At 43.5% G+C, this 22,312-nt stretch overlaps 1 protein-coding gene across 1 annotated transcript in view; it reads right to left on the bottom strand.

Moving 5' to 3' along the window:
* Positions 1-22,312, bottom strand: part of LOC147017940 (uncharacterized) — a 40,702-nt gene that overhangs the window by 4,151 nt on the left and 14,239 nt on the right. Inside the window, exon 3 of the mRNA XM_085899926.1 lies at positions 1,256-1,464. Coding sequence (XP_085756052.1) covers positions 1,256-1,464 — 209 coding nt within the window. The remainder of the gene's footprint in view (positions 1-1,255; positions 1,465-22,312) is intronic.

Genomic DNA, 22,312 nt, shown 5'->3' with positions numbered 1-22,312 from the left:
ACATAAGCCAGACTTGCAGAACAAATTGATAATTCTTGTAACAACACACAATGACATAGAAATCAAGTAATTAAATCAAATTAAATATAGTTCTTTTTATGCAATTAATTTGCACCGTATGGATTATATACTTTAATCGAGCGCTGCTTTGAGTTTCGTTTCTTTCCACCTTTCCCCCCTCACCCAAACACAGCGTTGTAGCCCCACTCTCCTCCCCCCTCCTGTCCCTTTCCCCATGACTCCCCATCTCTCACGCACAGCACAAAAGGGAAGGCGGTGCGGCCCAAGTTTGTGCAGGAAATGAGTTGAAAACTGGCTCTGTAACGGATTGAAACGGACCGACAGCCGAACAATGAGACAACGGGACTGAACCCTGGTTGAAGACACGCCTCACACAGGGTGGGGAACACGTCGACGGATGAAAGGAACATGCAGAGTTTGGCGGATGGATGCTTTCATGTACACGCCGACAAAGAGTTCGACCCTCCGGTCTGACTACAATTGCCATGCGCTCTGAGTAGGCACCGAGAAACAGAGACAGAGTGACGTATGTGGTTGTCCCGTAAATTCTGTACCTCAAACCCCTCCGTCCCTCTGGCCATCTCAGTTACAGTCTCACAGGACGGTTGGATTCACAAATCCAGAGGGTATATGCATGATGTCGTTATCTGATAAACATGATACACACTTAATGGAAGGATAAAGACAATTTCAGGGAATCTTTCAACGTCGGAAAATGTCCTAAAGATCGGAAAAGAAAGTGCTTTGTCGTTGTACCACACTGACACCTGAAATGCTTAAATCGCAAGTGCAGGGACATCGACATCGCATAACCATCAATTATGGCACACAACGACACAGGTAAATCGGTAGTGGCAGGCCACCTTACCGAGGAGCTTATCTCAGGTGAGTGTGCCAGGTACCCTGTCCAATTACACCTCCTGCAGATAATGGGTCAAATAGCCTCTACCTGTGTCTAAATTCCCTTTGTTATCTACCTGAAGTGCCTGCGATTCTCATCAATGATGATCACTCATGGTTTTGTGTGATTATAAATGGCATCCATTGAACATGCAATTTTTTCCCCGCACCAATTATTTTTTTAATTGCGTATAGCGAGACACACGAGATACCGCAGGAAAATAATAATGTTCAGAGCAAGCCATTTACTTTATACGAGACCATTAGTGATGAAAATCACAGGCATTTCAGGTAAATGGCAAGGGCAACTTCGACACAGAAGGAGGCCCATTACCTGTCGGCAGGGAGAACTGGCAGGATACCTGGCACACAATGGCATACTATTGTTGAAGAATCACCCTGAAAGATTTGGAGAAACATCCACCAGCGAATTACAGCCGGCTTTACGTCCCCACTCAAAGGACGACGTGCTCCGACATCCAGCGCCCCCTGCCGGCTGCGGACAAGCCTTGGAATGCTGCGGATGAGGCATTGGAAGAAATCCTGGAAGTACACTCGTGTCGAAGAGAATCTCCAAATTGATCCAGGGTCTGTGGACGCACCTGACCTTGTTGTTCTGCAACTTCCATAATGTACTACACAAGCTCCATGAGATTCAAGTCGGACGAGCGAGCAGGCCAATATATATGGAGAATGGTCTCCTCCGAAATCTATTAGGGAACAATATTGGCAACGTGAGATCGAGCGATGTCATCCATCAGGACAAAGTGAGGACCGATAGCCCCGGCAAAAGGACAAACAAAGCCACAAAGGACAAACCACTTGGAGGTCTTTGCGACCGTCCGCATACAAATACCACCCAAACTCCGATCACGCCACCAATGGAGTGGACATGCTCCGTAAGTTTTGTGCATGCAGCCGCTCACCGTAATATCTCTGGCGATCGTGAAAGTCTGAATGGATCGTCGACTGGTTTTGTCGAGTATACAGGATTCAAGCATGCTGATGATCTTGGAATGATATACTTCAAGATCTTCTGTTATACATACTTCAAAACATTATTGTTATTAGTATTATTTTTATTCCTCAACGTATTTCAAAAGATGCTGAGATGAGTTCAGTCAAGTTTCCAAGAGTAAGTCGGAAATAAAAGTGTCCTATAGCTATATAAATAATGGTAAGTACTGAAGGTTTAATATGATGGGTCAGGATTAACCACCCTTCCGTTAATGAGGAAATCTTGGGCCCAACACTTATTACATATTGATATTTTATGTCACGATATTTCAGAGAAAAATTGAGTCAGCACGGATTGAATAAGAGAAGGCGATTCCCATGTGGGACAGGCAGGATAGGGAAGAGGTGTGTGCACAAGAAGGGAGCCACCCTCGTCTCTGAGTGGTTTAGCCTGGATTAGAATGTCGACCAAATTATAAACAGTTAACCTGGTGGTTCACACGATGCAGAGTGATGATGCCTACAATCGTGTGTGCAGTTCATCGCAAGGCCGTTAAGCTGGAGACCTCGTCTGCCAGTCGTTGGTAGACACTATAGATCCCACCATTAAAAGTCCCCCAAGAGTAGTTGAGTTGTGACCGGCACGCTGAACAATTCCAAATTCCTGCCATTTGATCGGTTGAGTATCCTGAGATGTGGCGATCCACCCAGGATTACGTCCAACCTTGAAACCTTTCTCGACTTGGCGTGAACGTTCTGAAACTCAGTCAAGAGTATACGCCTCTATTATAATTATACTTACGATAATTCACGGACCGGTGTTTGTGTGATTTTGTTTGTTTGTTGCACTACTCCTCTTACAGATCTGGGCCAATTACATCCAGACTTGCGATATTGGATAAGCATGACCCCAATTAGTGTATAGGGGTATTTTTAATCTTTTCTGGCAGTCTTGGGGGGGGGGGGGGGTGCAAGGGGTATGCAAATTCTCAATGTAAATGTGCATCATGTAGAGCTGCCTCCAGGTAGGCGAGGATATTACAAGTCTTCACGATTTATAGTACAGTATTCCTGTCCCCACATTTTCCAGTGCAGTGAATTGTTTTGAATAATAAGTGGTACGTCTGTTTTTGTTTCTTGTATGTAACCCAGGTTTCATTTTATTTTTTGGCCGATACAGAGTTGTCAGTTGCCTCTACACTGCCCAAATAAAGGTACGTGTCAGAAGAACGTGTTACATGCTTGGATCATGCTTGCCCAGAGGGCGGCTACTCTGCTAGTATAATTCCTAGACATACCTCGCATCGCTTCGCTGATGGGTTAAATAAAAAACAAAACAGCAATTACTTCACAAACATATTGCATGCTATCTGAGCATGTCAATTTTTGCTCATGCCAAATATAAACAGCAAAGATCATTGATAAACGTGTTGTTAGCTGATTTCCAAGCAGATGGAAGATGACCTCGGGCCAATTATAGACGAACTAGAAAGAGTACCCGTCCAAAGTGATGGGAAACGTTAGCAAGAGTATCCATCCCCAGTGACAGGGAAAAGCTGGCAAGAGTATCCCTCCCCAGTGACAGGGAAAAGCAAGCAAGAGTATCCATCCCCAATGACAACGAAAAACTAGCAAGAGTATCCGTCCCCAGTGACGGGGAAAAGCTGGCAAGAGTATCCATCCCCAGGGATGGGAAAAGCAAGCAAGAGTGCCCGTCCCAAGTGATGGGAAACGTTAGCAAGAGTATCCATCCCCAATGACAGGGAAAAATGAGCAAGAGTATCCATCCCCAGTGACAGGGGAAAACTAGCAAGAGTATCCATCCCCAGTGACAGGGAAAAGCAAGCAAGAGTATCCATCCCCAATGACAACGAAAAACTAGCAAGAGTATCCGTCCCCAGTGACGGGGAAAAGCTGGCAAGAGTATCCATCCCCAGGGATGGGAAAAGCAAGCAAGAGTGCCCGTCCCAAGTGATGGGAAACGTTAGCAAGAGTATCCATCCCCAATGACAGGGAAAAATGAGCAAGAGTATCCATCCCCAGTGACAGGGGAAAACTAGCAAGAGTATCCATCCCCAGGGATGGGAAAAGCTATCAAGAGTATCCGTCCCCAGTGACAGGGAAAAGCTAGCAAGAGTATCCATCCCCAGGGATGGGAAAAGCTGGCAAGAGTATTCATCCCCAGTGACAGGGAAAAGCCAGCAAAAGTATCCTTCCCCAGTGACAGGGAAAGCCAGCAAAAGTATCCTTCCCCAGTGACAGGGAAAAACTAGCAAGATTATCCATCCCCAGTGACAGGGAAAAGCGAGCAAGAGTATCCATCCCCAGCGATGGGAAAAGCTGGCAAGAGTATCCATCCCCAGTGACAGGGAAAAGCGAGCAAGAGTATCCATCCCCAGTGACGGAGAAAAGCTAGCAAGAGTATCCATCCCCAGTGACAGGGAAAAGCGAGCAAGAGTATCCATCCCCAGTGATGGAGAAAAGCTAGCAAGAGTATCCGTCCTCAGTGATGGGAAAAACTAGCATTAGTATACATCCCAGTGATGGGAAAAGCTGACAAGAGTATCCATCCCCAGTGATGGGAGAAGCTGGCAAGAGTATCCATCCCCAGTGATGGGAGAAGCTGGCAAGAGTATCCGTCCCCAGTGATGGGAGAAGCTGGCAAGAGTATCCATCCCCAGTGATGGGAGAAGCTGGCAAGAGTTGCCATCCCCAGTGACAGGAAAAATCTAGCAAGAGTATCCATCCCCAGTGATGGGAAAAGCAAACAAGAGTATCTATCCTCAGTGACAGGGAAAATCTTGCAAGAGTATCCGTCCCCAGTGACAGGGAAAATCTTGCAAGAGTATCCGTCCCCAGTGACAGGGAAAATCTTGCAAGAGTATCCGTCCCCAGTGACAAGGAAAAGTTTAAGTTAATCTGTCAATATCAATCCTATTTCATGGACTTCAAAATGGTCAATGCACTCTTGGGTTCGCTGAGAACCAAGGCTCCGTGCTACTCATACCACCCACTCTGCAAAATGGTGGTGCAACATTCACTGGCAGAGGTTGGATTTGTCCAAAAAGAGAGCAAAATATCTTGGTTGCGAAATAAAATTTGGCATAAACATTACTCATGCCTGTTCTGTCATTTCAAAAGTGAATGTTGAGCTTTTCAATGCAGCACGAGAAGCGGCCACCGTAAATGGGAGGCAGACGAACGCAATGACAGACACCACGTGTCATCATAAATAATCGATGACTTTCCTTCTAAGGAACTTCAACACAGAAGGAGACCCTTCAGCCCATGAAGCCTATACAATGGTTGTCAACCTATGTCGTTTTTGTAAACAGAGTCAAGACTCATGGAAGAGCTAGGATATGAAACGGATCAGGGCGCAACTAGACAAAAGGAACAGTTGTGAGGGGGGGGGTGTACACCAACAGTGGAGTTGAAGGACAAAATAGAGTGGGAATTGGACAAACAATGGGGTAGGGAGGAATGGGGTGGATAGCAAAGGAAACGTCTCTGTCTCTGTCTCTGTCTCTGTCCACCAATCGCCTCTCTCCCCCACTGAGACGAGGTGGTTTGTTATTGGCTGCTCAGCAGTATTTCAGGAAGGAATTTGTCATTTGGCCACGGTGCCGGCCATAACTTGCCCACTCTTCGCGTGAAGGACACTGTGGGGATATTTAACCTCCATCAACTAATATCGGAAGACAGGATGCCCAGTTTAACGTCCATCATAGGAACAACACACACATTGATGATTCATCCAGTCTGTGAAACACCAGGATGGCATTATATAGCTGGACCTTCAAGTGTTTTGAACCTTCAAGTGTTGTTCGCCGCAAGTGTTTTGAATTTTGTGTAAGTACGTGTTCTGTGTTCTCGGGCGAAGTGGGGGTTAGAGTAGGTGACCGGCCTTCGTCTAAAGTACGATTACATGGCAGAACCGGGATGCCTCTAAAGAAAAAGGATGGGGCAATGTTACATTCACGGGGGGGGGGGGGGGGTGGGAGTATTGCATTGGCTTTGCGGAGGTTGCTGTGCCTCTCAAGATGATTTCTTTCTTCCACTTTTCTTTTTCTTGTTTTGTTTTCGCTCCTTCTGCTGCAGAACCTTCCTTCCCCTTCTCTTTCTATTCTCTTTTTGAGGCTTCCACATTATCTCATGCGACGGTACTGTGTGGATTTTGAAGAAAGGAAAGTAGAGTAAAGAAAAAGAAGTGAGAGCCGTGGTCGCGGGTGGAAAGGTGAGTGTGAAAAGTGAAGAAGATAAAAAGGTGGGAAATAAATGGAGGACGCGTGTCTGACCTATGTGATGAGAGACCTGACCTGTAAGACCTCGTTGAGGATCGGAATGATCCCTCCGAGGGCCGCCTGTTTGAGGCACCATCTGTGTTGAAGACACTTAGGCAGAGGAGAGCCTCATTGGGACACGGTTGGAGGGGGGGAGCAGAAGCGTTTCCTCCTACTGAGTGTCATCTGAGCCGACCTGAAGTACCGTGTGGCTTCAAGGTGTTGCAGGAATTCCTCCGGTTCGCTCGTTGGCGAAGTTTGAGAACCCTTCCAGAGAGGGAGGAGTGGTGGTAAAGTGTCAGCCTTGTGGCCTGTGGCTGTGGCGAGGCCATTAGAATATCAACTCAAACAAGCCGGAATTCTTCTTCTTTCCCCCTACCTTTCTCCTTTACACATTTTTCTTGATATTTTCTTGATATTTCCTTGATATATTTTCAAGATATTTTCTTGATATATTTTCTTGATATCTTGGCAAATGCTCTTTTGTTATTTTGCTCCCCCCCTCCCCCCCATTAGGATTGGCTGGGGATACCTGGTGGGCCATTGAATTGTCTGTCATCTATTTTGTCTTGGTGCCCGTCTGCCTTTTAATCTCTTAATTATTATCACTAAATATATTTTATTATGCTCCCTTTTTGTTTTGTAACATGGTTTATTTAATTGTTTGGTGGTATACACCCTGTTTTTCATGTCCTGAGTAAAACATTTGCATTTATTTCTCTGCTTTGAATATTGTATTGCATTATTGGATCTGCATACGATACTTTGTGTTGAAGAGTGGGACGTGTGAATTGGCATCAGCATTAGGATGTTAACGTCGCTCGGTCACATCTGACTGCTGATACAGCGCGACCGCACACGGGGCTACGTATTGGTTTCCCGAGAAGGTCAATCAGGACCGCCGGAGCAATAGGCGGTACCCCGAGCCCTCTACCCAAGGGTGAGGTCGAAACAGTCGGGATTCAAACCCAGGCTGGACAGCTTAGACCTTAGAGGTAGGTAAGTGTGGGTACCTAGATGTCATCCTGTCGGCCAAGGTTGTATCATAAGGCACTGTTAATAAACAAACTGCGATTCCATGTTGTATTTATATGTTTAAATGTCCATTCAATGAAAGTGCAACCCAAATCCAAAAAGATCGCCACTGGTGTCCCTGTATAGTGTAAAATAAAATCAGTCGTAAACAGTATTTTCCCATGTATCAAACAAAGTTTTTTTATCAGCAAAAAAGGTAAAAGTTGGGGGGTGCGGTGAATACATGGGTATAAAAAAGAAAAATCGGTCTTAAAAACGATCAACACTGAATTTCAATTATATTCCAAAATTATCACTTTTGTAGCAGTCGGAACTGCTGTGAAGCTCAATTCCGTCATTTAAATTTTGAAAATCGTTTCAGGTGATGAGTTTGTACAGCGTTTTATTAACTGTTATTTTATTAACTTAAATTAAATTAATATAAAAAATGGAGACACCTGGAGTTTAAGGCCCTATCACACCTTGACGATTTAGCCAGCGTATGTTATAATTTGATCATAAGAGCTGGTGCTGAGGACCATGCTCCACCGGTTGGTCAAGTGCTGGTAACCTCTGACCACACTCTTATTAGGCATCTGATCAAGTAATAATTATATAAGTAAACCAGAACATTTGCAGTTTTAATCAATGTTATCAGTTAAGTCTTTTCACCTGTCTGGTCTGTGTTTAACTTAAATTTTCAAGTTTATATTCACATATCGGATCAAAGGTCTATTCTAAAATATGACAAGGACAATTGAACATTGAGTTGCTAAAGGCACTGAAATTTTAAGAATGCCATTATACAGGCACATGATCGTTCTCAGTAGATCATAAAGTATAATTTAGAATGTTGATGTTATATCTTGATGTTGAGCCTGGTGTTGGCGCAGTGGTTAGGGCAGCGGCTTGGGACCCAAGAGGTCCTGAGTTCAAGCCCCGTTGGGCCACTGAATTAATACACCAGGGGGTTGACTCAGCCTGTCATCCTTCCGAGGTCGGCGAAATGAGTACCAGTGTACTGGGCCGGTGTATACCCCGGTTAACATAGGTGTACCTTATCCCTGTGTCGTAAGAGGCGACCAGGGTTGGGTCAGGAAGGGCATCCAGTGTAAAACATGTGCCAAATCATTATGTGGATCATACGGATGATCCGCTGTGGCGACCCCTCACGGGAGCAGCCGAAAGAAGAAGAAGAAGTTGATGTTATATCTTGTTATTTTGTCAAAGAAAAGTGAGTTGTCATGATAGTTATTTTCACTGTCTCATGTCATGTTTGCAAGACACAATAAAGAGAACCTCATTTTGGAGTTGACTTCCTCCATGCTGGATTCTGTGTTTAATGTGGTGCATATTTTGAAGCATTGCAGCTTGTAACAGGCTTTAATGAACATTATAAGATATGTATCATGCATGTGTTGATATGTGATTGAAGCAGTTTATAAATTAACAAAGTCTTGCCAGCCGTTTCTGCTTTATTGATATGCAAAAATTCAGTTATGATTTCCCATTCATTATGAAACTCATTTGGTAACTGCACCCCTCTTCTACATTGATCAATGACAAAATATAACTATAGCTGTATTCATTTACAGTCAGTATATCCCACATCTGAACCATGATATTATGACAAAGTTAAGTCACTCATTTAAAGTCAGTCAGTAATAAAATTTGCCCTAATGTGGTGGCCATCTTGATTTCTTAACATATTGGGGTCTAAATAATGGTCTCAATCGATTCCTTGTACCTAAAAAGATACAAACAGATTCTTATTCATGTTCTTACCATGTTTGGCACCAAAGATGTGAAAAAAATGAATTTTTCATGTATTGGTGACGGCCATTTTTGATTTATCAAGTTTATGGGTTAACCATTGAAAATGCAGCTGGGTAAACCTCCTAGTTAGATTTTGAACATATAAATGCATCTAAAAAAAGTTGTTTGTCAGCTGTAAACATGAATATGCCTCCACCATTAACATTTGCTGAAAATTGACCGAGTCTACCACCAGAGATATGCTTATTTCTGCACCAAGAGGTCAAAATATCACGTTGACCTTTGTCCCAATGCATGACCTTGATCTACAATCAACTTAAAACTTATTCCAAATGATCAAGCATGTGTGAAAACCCTAATATAGGCATCAACATCATTGATATTGGTCAAGTAGTTCCAGAGATGCGAATATTTAGGTATTTTCTATAAGCGATGGTGGCCATCTTGGATTTGTCAAGTTTATGGGTTAATCGTTGAAAATACAGCCGGGCAAACCCCCTAGATTGATTTAGAACCTATAACTACATTTAAAAAAGTTGTTTGCCAGCTGTAAACATGAAATGCCCCCACAACTTTAAATATGTACATTTTCGAAAATTCTGCCCAGTCTATTAGGGTTGAATGCTTCACCTTTCTTTCGCCAAACAAAAGCAACATCTCTGTGCCCAAAAAGCTCCATTTTCGTCTCATCCGACCACAAAACTGAGGACATACATACGAATATACTGTATATATACATATACATATATATATATATATATATATATATATATATATATATATATATATATATATATATATATCTTCTTCTTCTTCTTTCGGCTGCTCCCGTTAGTTGTCGCCACATCGGGTCATCCGTTATGATCCGCATTATGATTTGGCACAGGTTTTACGCCAGATGCCCTTCCTGACGCAACCCTGGTCGCCTCTTACGACACAGGGATCTGGTACACCTATTCTCACCGGGGCATACACCGGGCCAGTACACTGGTACTCACTTCGCCGACCTCGGAAGGATGACAGGCTGAGTCAACCCCCTGGTGTATTAATTCAGTGGCTCAACGGGGCTTGAACTCAGGACCTTTTGGATCCCAAGCCGCTGCCCTAACCACTGCGCCAACACCAGGCTAACAACATATATATATATATATATATATATATATATATATATATATATATATATATATATATATATATATATATATATATATATATAGTGGAAATGGCCCTGAGTATGCTACTAAATATAGGATTAGCTCAGATCCCCCAATAAATACATGTTTAGCCAGGCTGTTCGGTAAAATGGACATTACATGTGTGTCGGGAGATGTCACAGGATGTTATTTGTTTGCGCAGTGGTGGTGGATCGAGAGCTTCCTCTTCTTCCTTCCTCTCTCCATACAATAGTCCCCCCCCCCCGCCCAGCGCTGAGAGGGGGAGTGGCCAAAAAGAGGAAGTGAAACTAAGGGGAGGAGCCAGTGGCTTTGAAGCGAGTGAACGAAGGAGAGACAGTGGTGATTCTGCCGGGAGAGAAACTGGACCTGGGCGCACCGGGTCTGCCTTCTATGGCCTGGAGAAGCGAGCCAGGACCGAAGGAAAGGCAGGGAAAGGACTGCAGGAGGTCTGTCTGCCTTCGGCTGGATGAGAGATGACTGGTGGGAGTCGTGATCTGCTGTGTAGGGGACGGCTGTGTCTGTCTGCGATCTGCTTCGTGAAGGAGGCCTGGTGAACAGGCCAGGCCTGGACTTGTATGCTGGACCTTGTGAGAAACCAGCTGAAACCCATCGTCGATCTGACGGTCTTGTGCCGTCGACCTTACGCAGGGTCAGAGCGCGCTGAGGCCGCGTGCGGTGCAACAAAGGAAGGCGAGCACCATTTTGCCACATGGCGTGCTCGAGCTTGGGGGCTCGAATCCGTGGACATCCACTTGTTACGAGCGACATTCGTGCTTTTGACACTTTTCTCTCGTCCATGAAACATCACCAAGTACTCTGCGTTATCTGCATGCTGTCGATGTCTTGTCTGCATGTTGTTTCAGGTATATCTCGGTAGGGACCCCCTCAAAACCCGTAATCCGTAGTTCCCTAGTTAATAACGGGTTATAGATTAATTAAAAAATTGTCGTGAATATTTTGCTTGTGTTGTGTTCCCCAATGTTCCCCAATAAATCTGGCTGATTCGTATGAAGTTGCCGCTATGGATCAATTTGTGGCGCGTCGAGGAACGATCCGTTCGATTGGTATATAAAACCAAAATGGTTATAGACTGGCAGAAAATGCTCGGCATCTGACAAAACCAGTCTGTAACCGGGGTCTATTTCCCCAACTGGTAAGGTCCAGGGGTACGTTGGTATCGTGATTGAAGACGCGTGACCCGAGGCCTGTGCCGAGCCAGCTGGCGTTATAAACCTTGGAGACGGCGGTGGTGAGGGTGGTGCCGAATCTGTAACATTTGGCTCGAATGCCACTCGAATGCCATGATAAATACAGGGACACAGCAGGTCAGGTCAGGTATGGGAGCATGTGCCAGAACAGCGCGTCGCTGCGTCCACTTTCCGCCGGTACTCCAGAGGCCTCCGTATGACCATCCCCCAGGCAGATGCCAGGCCCATCCTCATCTCCTTGAGATGATGGTCAACCTGCTGCAACCATGAGGCACGTGGTCGGCCCACTGGCCTCCTCCACTCATGAGACTCCCTCGCTGAGAGAATCTGGTGAGCAGGATCAGCGTCAGGAAAATGAGCCACATGTCCATACAGCCGCAACTAACGCTCACGGACTATACAGCTAACAAATCTCATCCGAGTCTCTCTCAGCAACCGCTCGTTGGACACAAAATCCGACCAGCGATAGCCAAGGATTCTCTGAAGACACCTGGTACCAAAGGAATTAAGTCTCTGTCTCAGATCCTTGGTCAGAGTCCAAGTCTCGCACCCATAGAGCAAGACTGGAAGTACCAAGGACCTGAAGACTCGGACTTTCGTCCTCACGCACAGGTACCGGCAGCGCCACACCCCATGATCCAGTGAATCCATGACTCCCCAGCCCCGACCCAGATGTCTATTGACCTCTGACTCACAGCCAGCAGAGACATGAATATCACTGCCAAGGTAAGTGAATCTCTCCACGACCTCAACATCCTCACCACAAACAGACACAGACAGGACAGCAGCATCCAAGATGTCACCGAAAGCCTGGATCTTAGTTTTGACCCAAGAAACCCGTAATCCCAGCGGCTCCGACTCCTCATTCAGCACCTCGAGGGCCCCCAAAAGGATGTCTAAAGTCTCCGCAAAGATGACTGCATCGTCTGAAAAATCAAGGTCCGAGATCTTGACATTCCCAAACGATGCACCGCAACTTGATCTCTCCGACATCCTCCCTAAAATCCAGTCCATACAAGTGCTGAAAAGTGTGGGGGCAAGTACACATCCCTGACGAACTCCAGTAACAACTGGAAATAAGTCAGAGGTGGTACCACCACACTTCACAGCACTCTCAGTACCAGAGTAGAGTTCAGACATCACATCGATCAGTTTTGGTGGCACCCCACGAAGACCAAGAATCCTCCAGAGGACATCCCGATTCACTGAATCGAAAACTTTACAGAGATCAACATAGGCTGCAACTTAAAACATAGGGACACAGCAACTTAAAATAACCACGGAATTTAATGAAAATGGACAAATATTTACAAGGGACAATAATTCCAAAGGTAATGATACTAATATGAGGTAAATAAATCCTAAAGTCGAGGCACCTCCACACACAGATTAAATACAGAGAAGGGGGAAACAAAATAACAGGAAATTCTTCCTTCATTCTGGCACTGAGCTTGGTCCAGAGATGGTCTTGGTGGAACCTGTAATCGAAGCGCGTTGTCCTGCACGAGTAGATGCGTGTAAGATGGTGCCGAGCCGCTCTCTTGCAGCGGGAATGTTCGTCAGGCATTTCGTGATCCACACCAATGCAGTAATCCACACGAATGCTCAGACACCCCATGCAGCTTCTTCGTGCATCAATCGTCCTCACTGACATACCACGAGGCTTCGGGGTCCATCTCATACAACCAACTAGGAGTCGGTGGCCAGCGTCTCACTTCACCACGCGAGCCAAATCGCCTCAGCACGAATACAAGAATCGTGCTGTCTTCTTCATGCATCAAAGGAAAGCCAGCCCTAAAGCCCTCTTCTTACAGGCCATTTCCGAGCTAAGTTCTCTCTCCACCACATGCCTCCCTCACTCCATACTCGTGCATTCCTCTCTGAACCCTCTGTCTGACATCATACCAATTAATCATTACCCTCAGGGGCGTGACTTCACCTGCCATCACCCTTGGAGGCGGGACTTCTGCCTGCTCGGCACGTTTGGCTCGCTTGTAAATGCAAAAACGTGGGAATATTTACAGGGGTGCAATCACATACTGGGGGAACTTATTCTTAATCCCTATCTAATTAACACCGCACCACTCCCTCGTGTGGCGACACGTAACACTTAAGCTCACAGTGTCCCGGCTTAATCACTACACGTCCACAGACCAAACACCTCTATTGTTTGGTCCGTTTGGCTGACTCCACCTTCCGATTCACGAATCTATTCAATCTGAATATATTCAATCTGAATCTATTCAATCTATTCTTCAATATATAATCTATTCAATCCTAACTTTCCAATTAAATTCCTTCATCTACCCCCACAACCGTAACTATATATGTTAATCTTCAGAAGGGAACATTGTAAGCTACTAAACTTAGCAGACATAATGTGGGGGATGGGGGGTCCAATGGGAATTGTCATGGCGTGTGTGGTTGGGGGGGTGGGGGCGGTAGTGGTTATGACTTTGCATGGAGTCATGGGGCGGGGGGAGATCTTTCAAACAGCTCACGTGATCGCAACCAAATGTAGCACATGTAATGAGGGATATTGGGGAGTAAAATGGGGAGGGATTGGTAATTTTAGAGGGTTGAGGAGTGGGGGTTGGGGGGGGAATTAGGGGAATATCTTTGTCAGAGTCTTGCTATTCACAGCTACAGAAAACGATCTCTAACTTTGCATACCATGTACCACGTGGAGAATGTACAGTGAAACAATGTGTATTCAGATTGAGGTTTTAAATACGACGTTTTTTACTGTCAGTGTATTATATCTAAATAATGTAAATAATGTGCAAAGCATCAAGATGAAGAAAGCCATTATGAAGATGACATGATCATTGAGGAGGAGACTCCTTGAAAGAATGAAATTCTGTTCAGTTGAATTATTTGATTTTATCGCATTTTTAAACTCCACCACTGAAAGTGGATGGAGGTTGTGTTTTCACTGCTGTCTGTCTGTTTTTCTCTTTGTCTTTGGGCAAGACATCTCAAATAACTATGGACGGACTCGTACGAGACTTGGTGGACACGTTAAATATGTGACGAGGATGAATTGATTTGATTTTGGTGAAGATCCAAAGCCAGATCCGGATCTGAGAATGTATTTTTATTTTTATGTTTTGTTATGGCCCAGATGCAGATCTGGTCTATTAGTAAGATACAAAATGTAAACTGCTCAGCCTAGCGGAGGTATATGCTCTACCGAGTGTCATTCTATTTACCCTTGCCAAAGGAGAAGGTGTTGCATTTGGGTCCGTTTATTTGTTTGTCATCTGTCTGTTACTTGCAAAATCGAAGATTTTTCAAGTATATTGGTAAGTCGATTTTGTGATTCTGTATGTTGGTTCGTTTGTCTGTCATTTGCCGACAGGTCACAATTTTAAACCGAAGTTCACGAATCTTCAACAAGTTGTGGAGGTAGTCTCAACTGAGAAGTCTATTGATTTTGAGGTCAAAGGTCATTTTGAGGTCATATTTCTAAAATCGTCTTTTCTCCTCTGGTATGAAAAATAGCAATTGCATCGTGCATTACTGGATTGGTAAACCAACTTTTTAAATCAAAAGGTCAAAGATCAACTCAAGGTCAAACTTCTGAAATCATCAATTTTCAACTGAAAAATCATCAATTTACATCCTATTAACTTGGAAGTTGAACAGGATTTGCAAAGTCCATCACTGAGTTGGGAAACAACTATATCTGAGGTCAAAAGGTCAAAAGTCAAACTTCTGAAATCAATTTCAATCTGAAAGATAATCAATTTCCATCCGATTGACCTGAGCTTTGATCAAGATTGTCAATTGTAATCTTACTGAAATGGACAATTTGATGTATCCATGGCAACCTTTGGAGAGGGGGGTGGCTTTCGCAAGTATAATGCTCGGCACGACGTCTTTCTTGTTCTGTCTGTTTATGGCCTACAGGTCACAATTTTAAACCAATCTTCATAAAACTTCACCATGTGGTAGAATTTATCATAAGGAAGAAGTCTATTGTTTTTAAGGTCAAAAGGTCAACATAGGCCAGAGATCAAAAAACTTAGATATGAGATTTCTAAAATCCTCAATTTTCATCCGATTGACTTGAAATTTGAAGAGGATTAATATTTCACGTCACTGAATTCAAACAGCCGATTATTTTTGAGGTCAACATCGACCAAAAGGACAGCATAGGCCCAAGGCCAACAACTAAGGTGAGACTTCTAAAATCCCCTTTTCATCCGATTGACTTGAAATTTGAAGAGGATTTATATTTCACATCACTGAATTCAAACAGCCGATTATTTTTGAGGTCAACATCGACCAAAAGGACAACATAGGCCCAAGGCCAACAACTAAGGTGAGATTTCTAAAATCCCCTTTTCATCCGATTGACTTGAAATTTGAAGAGGATTTATATTTCACGTCACTGAATTCAACCACCTATTATTTTTGAGGTAAACATAGACCAAAAGGTAAATATAGGCCGAATTTCTTAAATTGTTAATGAACATCCGATTGACTTGAAATTTGAAGAGTTGCATATTTAGTCATTGAATTTAACCACCAATTATTTTTGAGGTCAAATTTGTTTTATGGATTTTGCAATGATCATGCTCTGCATGACGTCATCTTCTTGTTTGTTTGTTTGCCCGCACAGAACCTTCATGTTTTTCTCCGCAACCGCTTGTCGGATTGAGACAAAATTTTCACCACAGGTGTGAATACTCATGTAGAATGTTTTACTCATAATCATGATGTCATAGGTCACATGATGTGGCAGCGATGTTGGAAAAATGGAAAAACTTTGAACCTTTGTATCTCTGAAACTGCACCAAGGGAAAATTTGAAACTTGGCACACAAGTACTCCTCATGGGGAATAGGTGTGATTTTTTTTGACATCAGAGTTCCCTTCGTGATGACGTCAAAATTGCATATGTACAACGCTACATCAGATCAGTATGAAAATTTTTGAGTCCTCCAGCGAAAAATAATTTTACTTCATGGGTCACGTGATTTGGCAACCATATTGTTTTTTTGTTTTTTTTAAACCTTCAAAAACCTTCTTCTCTGAAGTGACTGAACAGATTGCGGCAAAACTTTACACATATGATTACCTATTCATGAGGAACAAAAGGTTCACACACATGATGTCATAGCTCACATGGTTTGGCAGCCATATTGGATTTACCCTAAAACTTTTTTTTTTAATCTTCTTCAGAAGGGCTGGACAGATTGAAGGGAAACTTCACAGAAATGTTCCCCAAGCCTTGGGTGTACAAGTTTGTTCAGGAATAATTGATAGGTCACATGGTTTGGCAGCCATACTGGATGAAACAAAAATATTAAATAATATTTTATCTAGAACCGCTTAATCAATCAATCAACATGATTATGATCTAGTAGTGATGGGAATACAAGTTTTAAATTTCATCTTGATTGGACACATGGTCTGGCAGCCAGAATTATGTCAAAAAAAATTGATCTGTGTTCTATTTTAGTATTGTTTTTTTTTTTGGAAAACACTTGATGTGCCTGGATTGGTTGGAGGGTAGAGGAGTAGCAGCTGAAATGCAAATCCTATGCAGGTTCCTCTTGATGACTTCATCGTTGCTTTTTACCCCTCAGCCTGAATTGGCTAAGGGATATTGTCGTCATCGGCGTCTGTCAACTTTTGGTTTCCGTCAATTTCGAGGAGAACGCCTTGTCCGATTAAATCCATTTTTGCAGTGTGTGTTGGGGCTGGATAGAGGAAGGTTCCTTTCGATAATCAGTGCGATGCGATATCCAATATGGCAGCTAGGGCAGCCATCTTGAATTTGGTTTCCGGACAATAACTTGAGAACGGCTTGACAGATTGATTTTATTTTCATGGGGGTATAATGGGAGTGGTTAGAGGAAGGTTCCTTTCGATATTCAGCACAATCCGATATCCAATATGGCGGCTAGGGCAGCCATCTTGAATTTGGGTTCCGGACAATAACTTGAGAACAGCTTGACTTATTGACTTCATTTTTGTGCAATATAATGGGGATGGTTAGAGGAAGGTTCCTTTCGATATTCAGCGTAATCTGATATCCAATATGGCGGCTAGAGCAGCAATCTTGAATTTGGTTTCCGGACAATAACTTGAGAACGGCTTCACACATTGATTTTATTCTGGCGAGGTATAACGGGGTTGAGTAGAGGAAGGTTCCTTTCCAAAATGGGCATGCTGCGATTTTCACTGTGGCCGCCACGGAAGCCATCTTGAAATTGGTTTCAGTCAATTTTGAGGAGAACGCCTTGTCTGATTAAATCCATTTTTGCTGGGTGTGTTGGGGTTGAGTAGAGGAAGGTTCCTTTCGAAAATGGGCATGCTGCAATTTTCAATATGGCCACCATCTTGAAATTGGTTTGCATCAAGGGGCTGAGGGGTTACGCCCGCTTTACGGAGCTATTTTTCTCGTTTGGGATCCTTCTGATGACTCCAACAACTGTACCCATTTGGTCTTCCATTTGATTTGAATAGAATTTATTTTAATCCCATTCTAAATTAATTTAATAATAATTTTTAAAAACGTCATTGGTCAAGGTTAGGTGTCCCATCAAAGCGGGTTTGCATCAAAGCGGGACTTCTTGGTACACGGTCATCACTGCCAGCAGTTATAAAGTGGCAGTTCTAATTAAATACATAACACACCAGCACACAAATGTCACACAAAATTCACCACACAAAACTGCACAAGCACCACACAAAACAAGTTCTGGTGAGGGTCTGCAATCTCTGATTGTTTTCTAGTTTTCATTTGAGACACTTTTGGTGGTTTATCCAAAACTCTCCAATATCCACTATATGTTATTCATTTTACTTGCCTCTTCTCACCGACCATGGATCCATGAGATTTGTGCCAAAATGCCGCAGTTTAATCGAACTTTGTATGACTTTTAACTTGCGATATTGCTGTAATAAGATGTGAATATTTAATTATCTAACCCCAAGGACGGGCTATTATACTCGTATTTTTTCTTAATCTACACCGATTTGGATGTTTTTCCTTTCAGATTTTGCAGTCAAGAATGACCATAGTCAAGAATCACTACATGTGACTGCAAAAAAATTGCAACTGATGTTGTGTTTTTTTTTCCCATTTTTGTGACCAAGCAAAAATGCTGCAGTAGGAATTATCGTATATGAGAGTTGTTCTCTCATATACTATAGTTGTTAAGAGGTCTTACTGCAGTAGTCTGCAGAGAATTACTACAGGAAAGGGATGCTATTTTGCCCACTTTTTAATCCCCATGCAAACTGATAGGACTCGATGCTATGGTTATGACTGTGGGGGAAAAATTTATATTAATGTATTTTAAATTGTAACAAATGGAGTTTCAGAAATGTAACTTTTATGCTGCAAATTGAATTGGCTGTCATTTCTGGCCAAAAGACTTTTGCCCTAAATGATAAGAAATGTGTTGTTCTGGAGCAGAGTGACCGAGCTGATAAATGAACCTTTGCTTAGAAAATGTACGAAGTGACTTTTTGTCTAAAGGACACGTCTACAGTCTGGGTGAATATCCCCCAACCTCTCTCTCATGGAAGTATAAAATGTTTTGAAAGACACATTTTCTTAGTACGAGCACGTGAGGAAGTATAGTTTCTCAGTGGCTCGTACTCCTTGGAACTGACCAAGTACCAAGTTAGAATAAAACTCTCTGATGTAATGTAGAAGTGAATTGAATCGGGTTGGTCTAACTGTTAACTAAAATAAGAATAAATGAAATAGAACCAAATAATATTGCAATCAAATGGGGATTCTTAAGTTCATTGTACAAAGGTGAGAAGTGTATGGTGGATAATTAGGAAATAAATTGTTTCACAAGGAAGGACTTGTGTGGACATCAGTTTTATCAGTGTCGATAGGGTTTTTTTTGTAGGATTTTATAATCAAATCAGACAAGCGTTAAACTCTGTCTGAAGTCAAATAGGATTCCACAATCGGCCAGTGAGAATCCTTCAGGAGGACAACGATCACAACAAAGTGGGTTTAAAAAATCCACATCATGACCTATGTTGGGAGAATGGTGGCCTTCCATTCCCAGATGCCAAGCCCATTTCCTATATCATCTATTCATTTTCCTTTGCTGTTTATGTAAGCAATATTGACTGACTACACTCAACTGCAATAAAATTTTGAAAGAAATCCTTATTTACTCTCACTTTGTGACAATTTTTGCCTCCCCTCTAATCCAAATTGTGACGTGGATAGTTTTTCATTCAACTTGTAATCCTTGTCTTATTAAATTTCATCTTTTTAATGCACCTCATTATTTATGATGTAACTGTGTATATGCCATTTGGGATACTACTTTAATTTTTATTATTAATTGCATGCTGCTGTTGTTGGTTTTTCATGCCTTGATACAACTGCTGTCAGGCCCTATCTCTCACCTCCACAGTTTCAACCTATTTTCTGTAGTCTGAGTTGACACTTAAACCAGCATAATTATTTAACCACTTTAATTTATTGTTATCAACCTTTTCAAGGATGGTGTAGGCCCCATGGGGAGTAGAAGAAGATGGAGGAGGGATGGAGGTTTTGGTTATGGGTTATTTGTGTTTGTTTTCTGAGAACACTTGGGGGGGGGGTATCGCACATGAACTCAACCCCCGCACCCCACCGGTTTTTTCACTTCTTATAATGACAAGCAAATACCACCCATCACTTCACTGATGGGAATGCTAAGAGGGTGGAGAAACAGTGGGGGGGGGGAGAGAGGGGGGGAAAGGGGAGGGGGAGAGGGGGGGAGAGAGGGGGAGGGGGAGAGACAGGAAAGAGAGTGAAGAGAGGTGAGGTGAGAGGAAGCGAAGGCTGACATGTGGTGGAGAATTATATTAATTACGATTCATACTGTCTCATCAAAAGAATGACAGTGAAGATGGAAACAAAATAAGCTCTGAAATCCATTTTCTACCGGTCATACTTACAACATAGTCCAATGATGGCTGATATGATCTCCCATCCGATGATGGGAGATAAACTCCCGTCCAGACATAAACACCACCTGGAAGCGTCCGGAGACAAACACTACCCAGATGCGTCCGGAGACAAACACCGCCCGGACGAGTCCGGTGACAAACATCGCCCGGACACGTCCGGTGACAAAGCACCGTCCGGGAACAAACATCGCCCAGACACGTCCGGTGACAAACGCCGCCCGGACGCATCCGGTGACAAACATCGCCTGAACGCTTCCTGTGACAAACACCGCCCGGACGCGTCCTGTGACAAACACCGCCAGGACGCGTCCTGTGACAAACACCGCCTGGGCGCATCTGGACACAAACCCTGCCCAGACATGTCCGGAATCAAACACCGTCTGGACATAACTACCATCCGGATATGTCCAGAGAGAGTGAAGGGAGGGGAGAGTGAGAGGAGATGTGGGAGGATGGTGCTGCAATGTATTGGGAGGGGTTAGATCAAGGATGGGACAGAGAGAGGAGACAGACAGACAGAAAGAGACAGACAGAAAGAGACAGAGACAGACCGAGAGAGAGACCGAGAGAGAGACCGAGACTGAGACCAAGAGAGAGAGAGAGAGAGAGAGAGAGAGAGAGAGAGAGAGAGAGAGAGAGAGAGAGAGAGAGAGAGAGAGAGAGAGAGAGAGAGAGAGAGAGAGAGAGAGAGAGAGAGAGAGAGAGAGAGAGAGAGAATGAATGAATATGTTATGCTTTATGAAACACAGAGAGATAAATACCGTCTGGAGACAAACTCCCCTCTGGAGAAAAATACTGCCTGGACACATCCGGAGATAAGCACCATCAGGATATGTCCGGAGATAGACAAGGACAACCCGGACATGTCCAGAGACAAACAAGCACCTCCCGGACATGGCGGGAGATAAATACTGCCCAGATATGTCGAGATAAATACCGCCCAGACACGTTGAATTTAATACTGCCCAGACACGTCGACACAAATACCGCCCAGACACGTCGACACAAATACCGCCCAGACACGTCGACACAAATACCGCCCAGACACGTCGACACAAATACCGCCCAGACACATCGAGGTAAACACCGCCTGGACACATCGAGATAAATACCGCCCGGACAAGTCGAGATAAATACCGCCCAGACAAGTTGAGATAAATACCACGCAGACACATTGAGATAAATACTGCCCGGACACGTCAGGAGACAAACACCATCTGGACAGGTCCGGAGACAAACAAGATCTGGAAACAAACACTGTCCAGACACATCTGGAGACAAACATGGATACATCTGTGGACAAACACTGCCCGAAGAAAAACACCGCCCAGAGAAAAACAATGCCCAGACACGTCCAAAAACAAATACAGACACGTCCAGAGACAAATATTGCCCAGACATAAACACCACCTGGACATGTCTGGAGACAAACACCGTCAAGACATAATCATTGCCAAACACTGTCCGGACATAATCACCACCCGAACACGTCCGGAGACAAGAGAGAGAAAGAGAGGTGGGGGAGTGGAGTTTGCAGAGAGAAAATGTATTGATGGAAAAAAAAAACACACACACGATATCGGCAATTTTTGGGGAATCGGCAGATTGGAGTCAGTTTAATTATCGACGACACTACGTACAGTATACAACCCAAAAACCTGGAGTATCTTTCACCCTCGTTTTGAGAGAATTTCAAAAAACAAATGAAAAAAAAACAACTTTGCATTCGAGACATTTCAAGTTCATCAACATTAATCTTTATAAAAAGCTGCCAATCGTCATGTGGCAGGGAGAAAAAAATTTAACTCTGTAATTTAGAAAACATGTTAAAATGCAAACGCCTCAGAAATAGGGTGTTGTTAAATATATATTTGCTTTGAAACTCACAAAGAGAAGCCATACAACCTTTTGAAAGCACATCAGGGTCATAAAATAACCGATTGCTTTTAAGAAACAGTCACAAGGACAAAGGAAAACATGATCACTCGTACGCTGCTGAGATTAAAAGTTAAAACCTCCACCACCCATTATAT

The sequence above is a fragment of the Eptatretus burgeri genome, chromosome 10 (assembly GCF_056783735.1).
Source record: "Eptatretus burgeri isolate ZD-2024b chromosome 10, Ebu_testis_v1, whole genome shotgun sequence".
Classification (NCBI taxonomy): Eukaryota; Metazoa; Chordata; class Myxini; order Myxiniformes; family Myxinidae; genus Eptatretus; species Eptatretus burgeri.
Note: the sequence above shows the minus strand (reverse complement) of the source record. Positions and strands in the feature narration are given on the sequence as shown.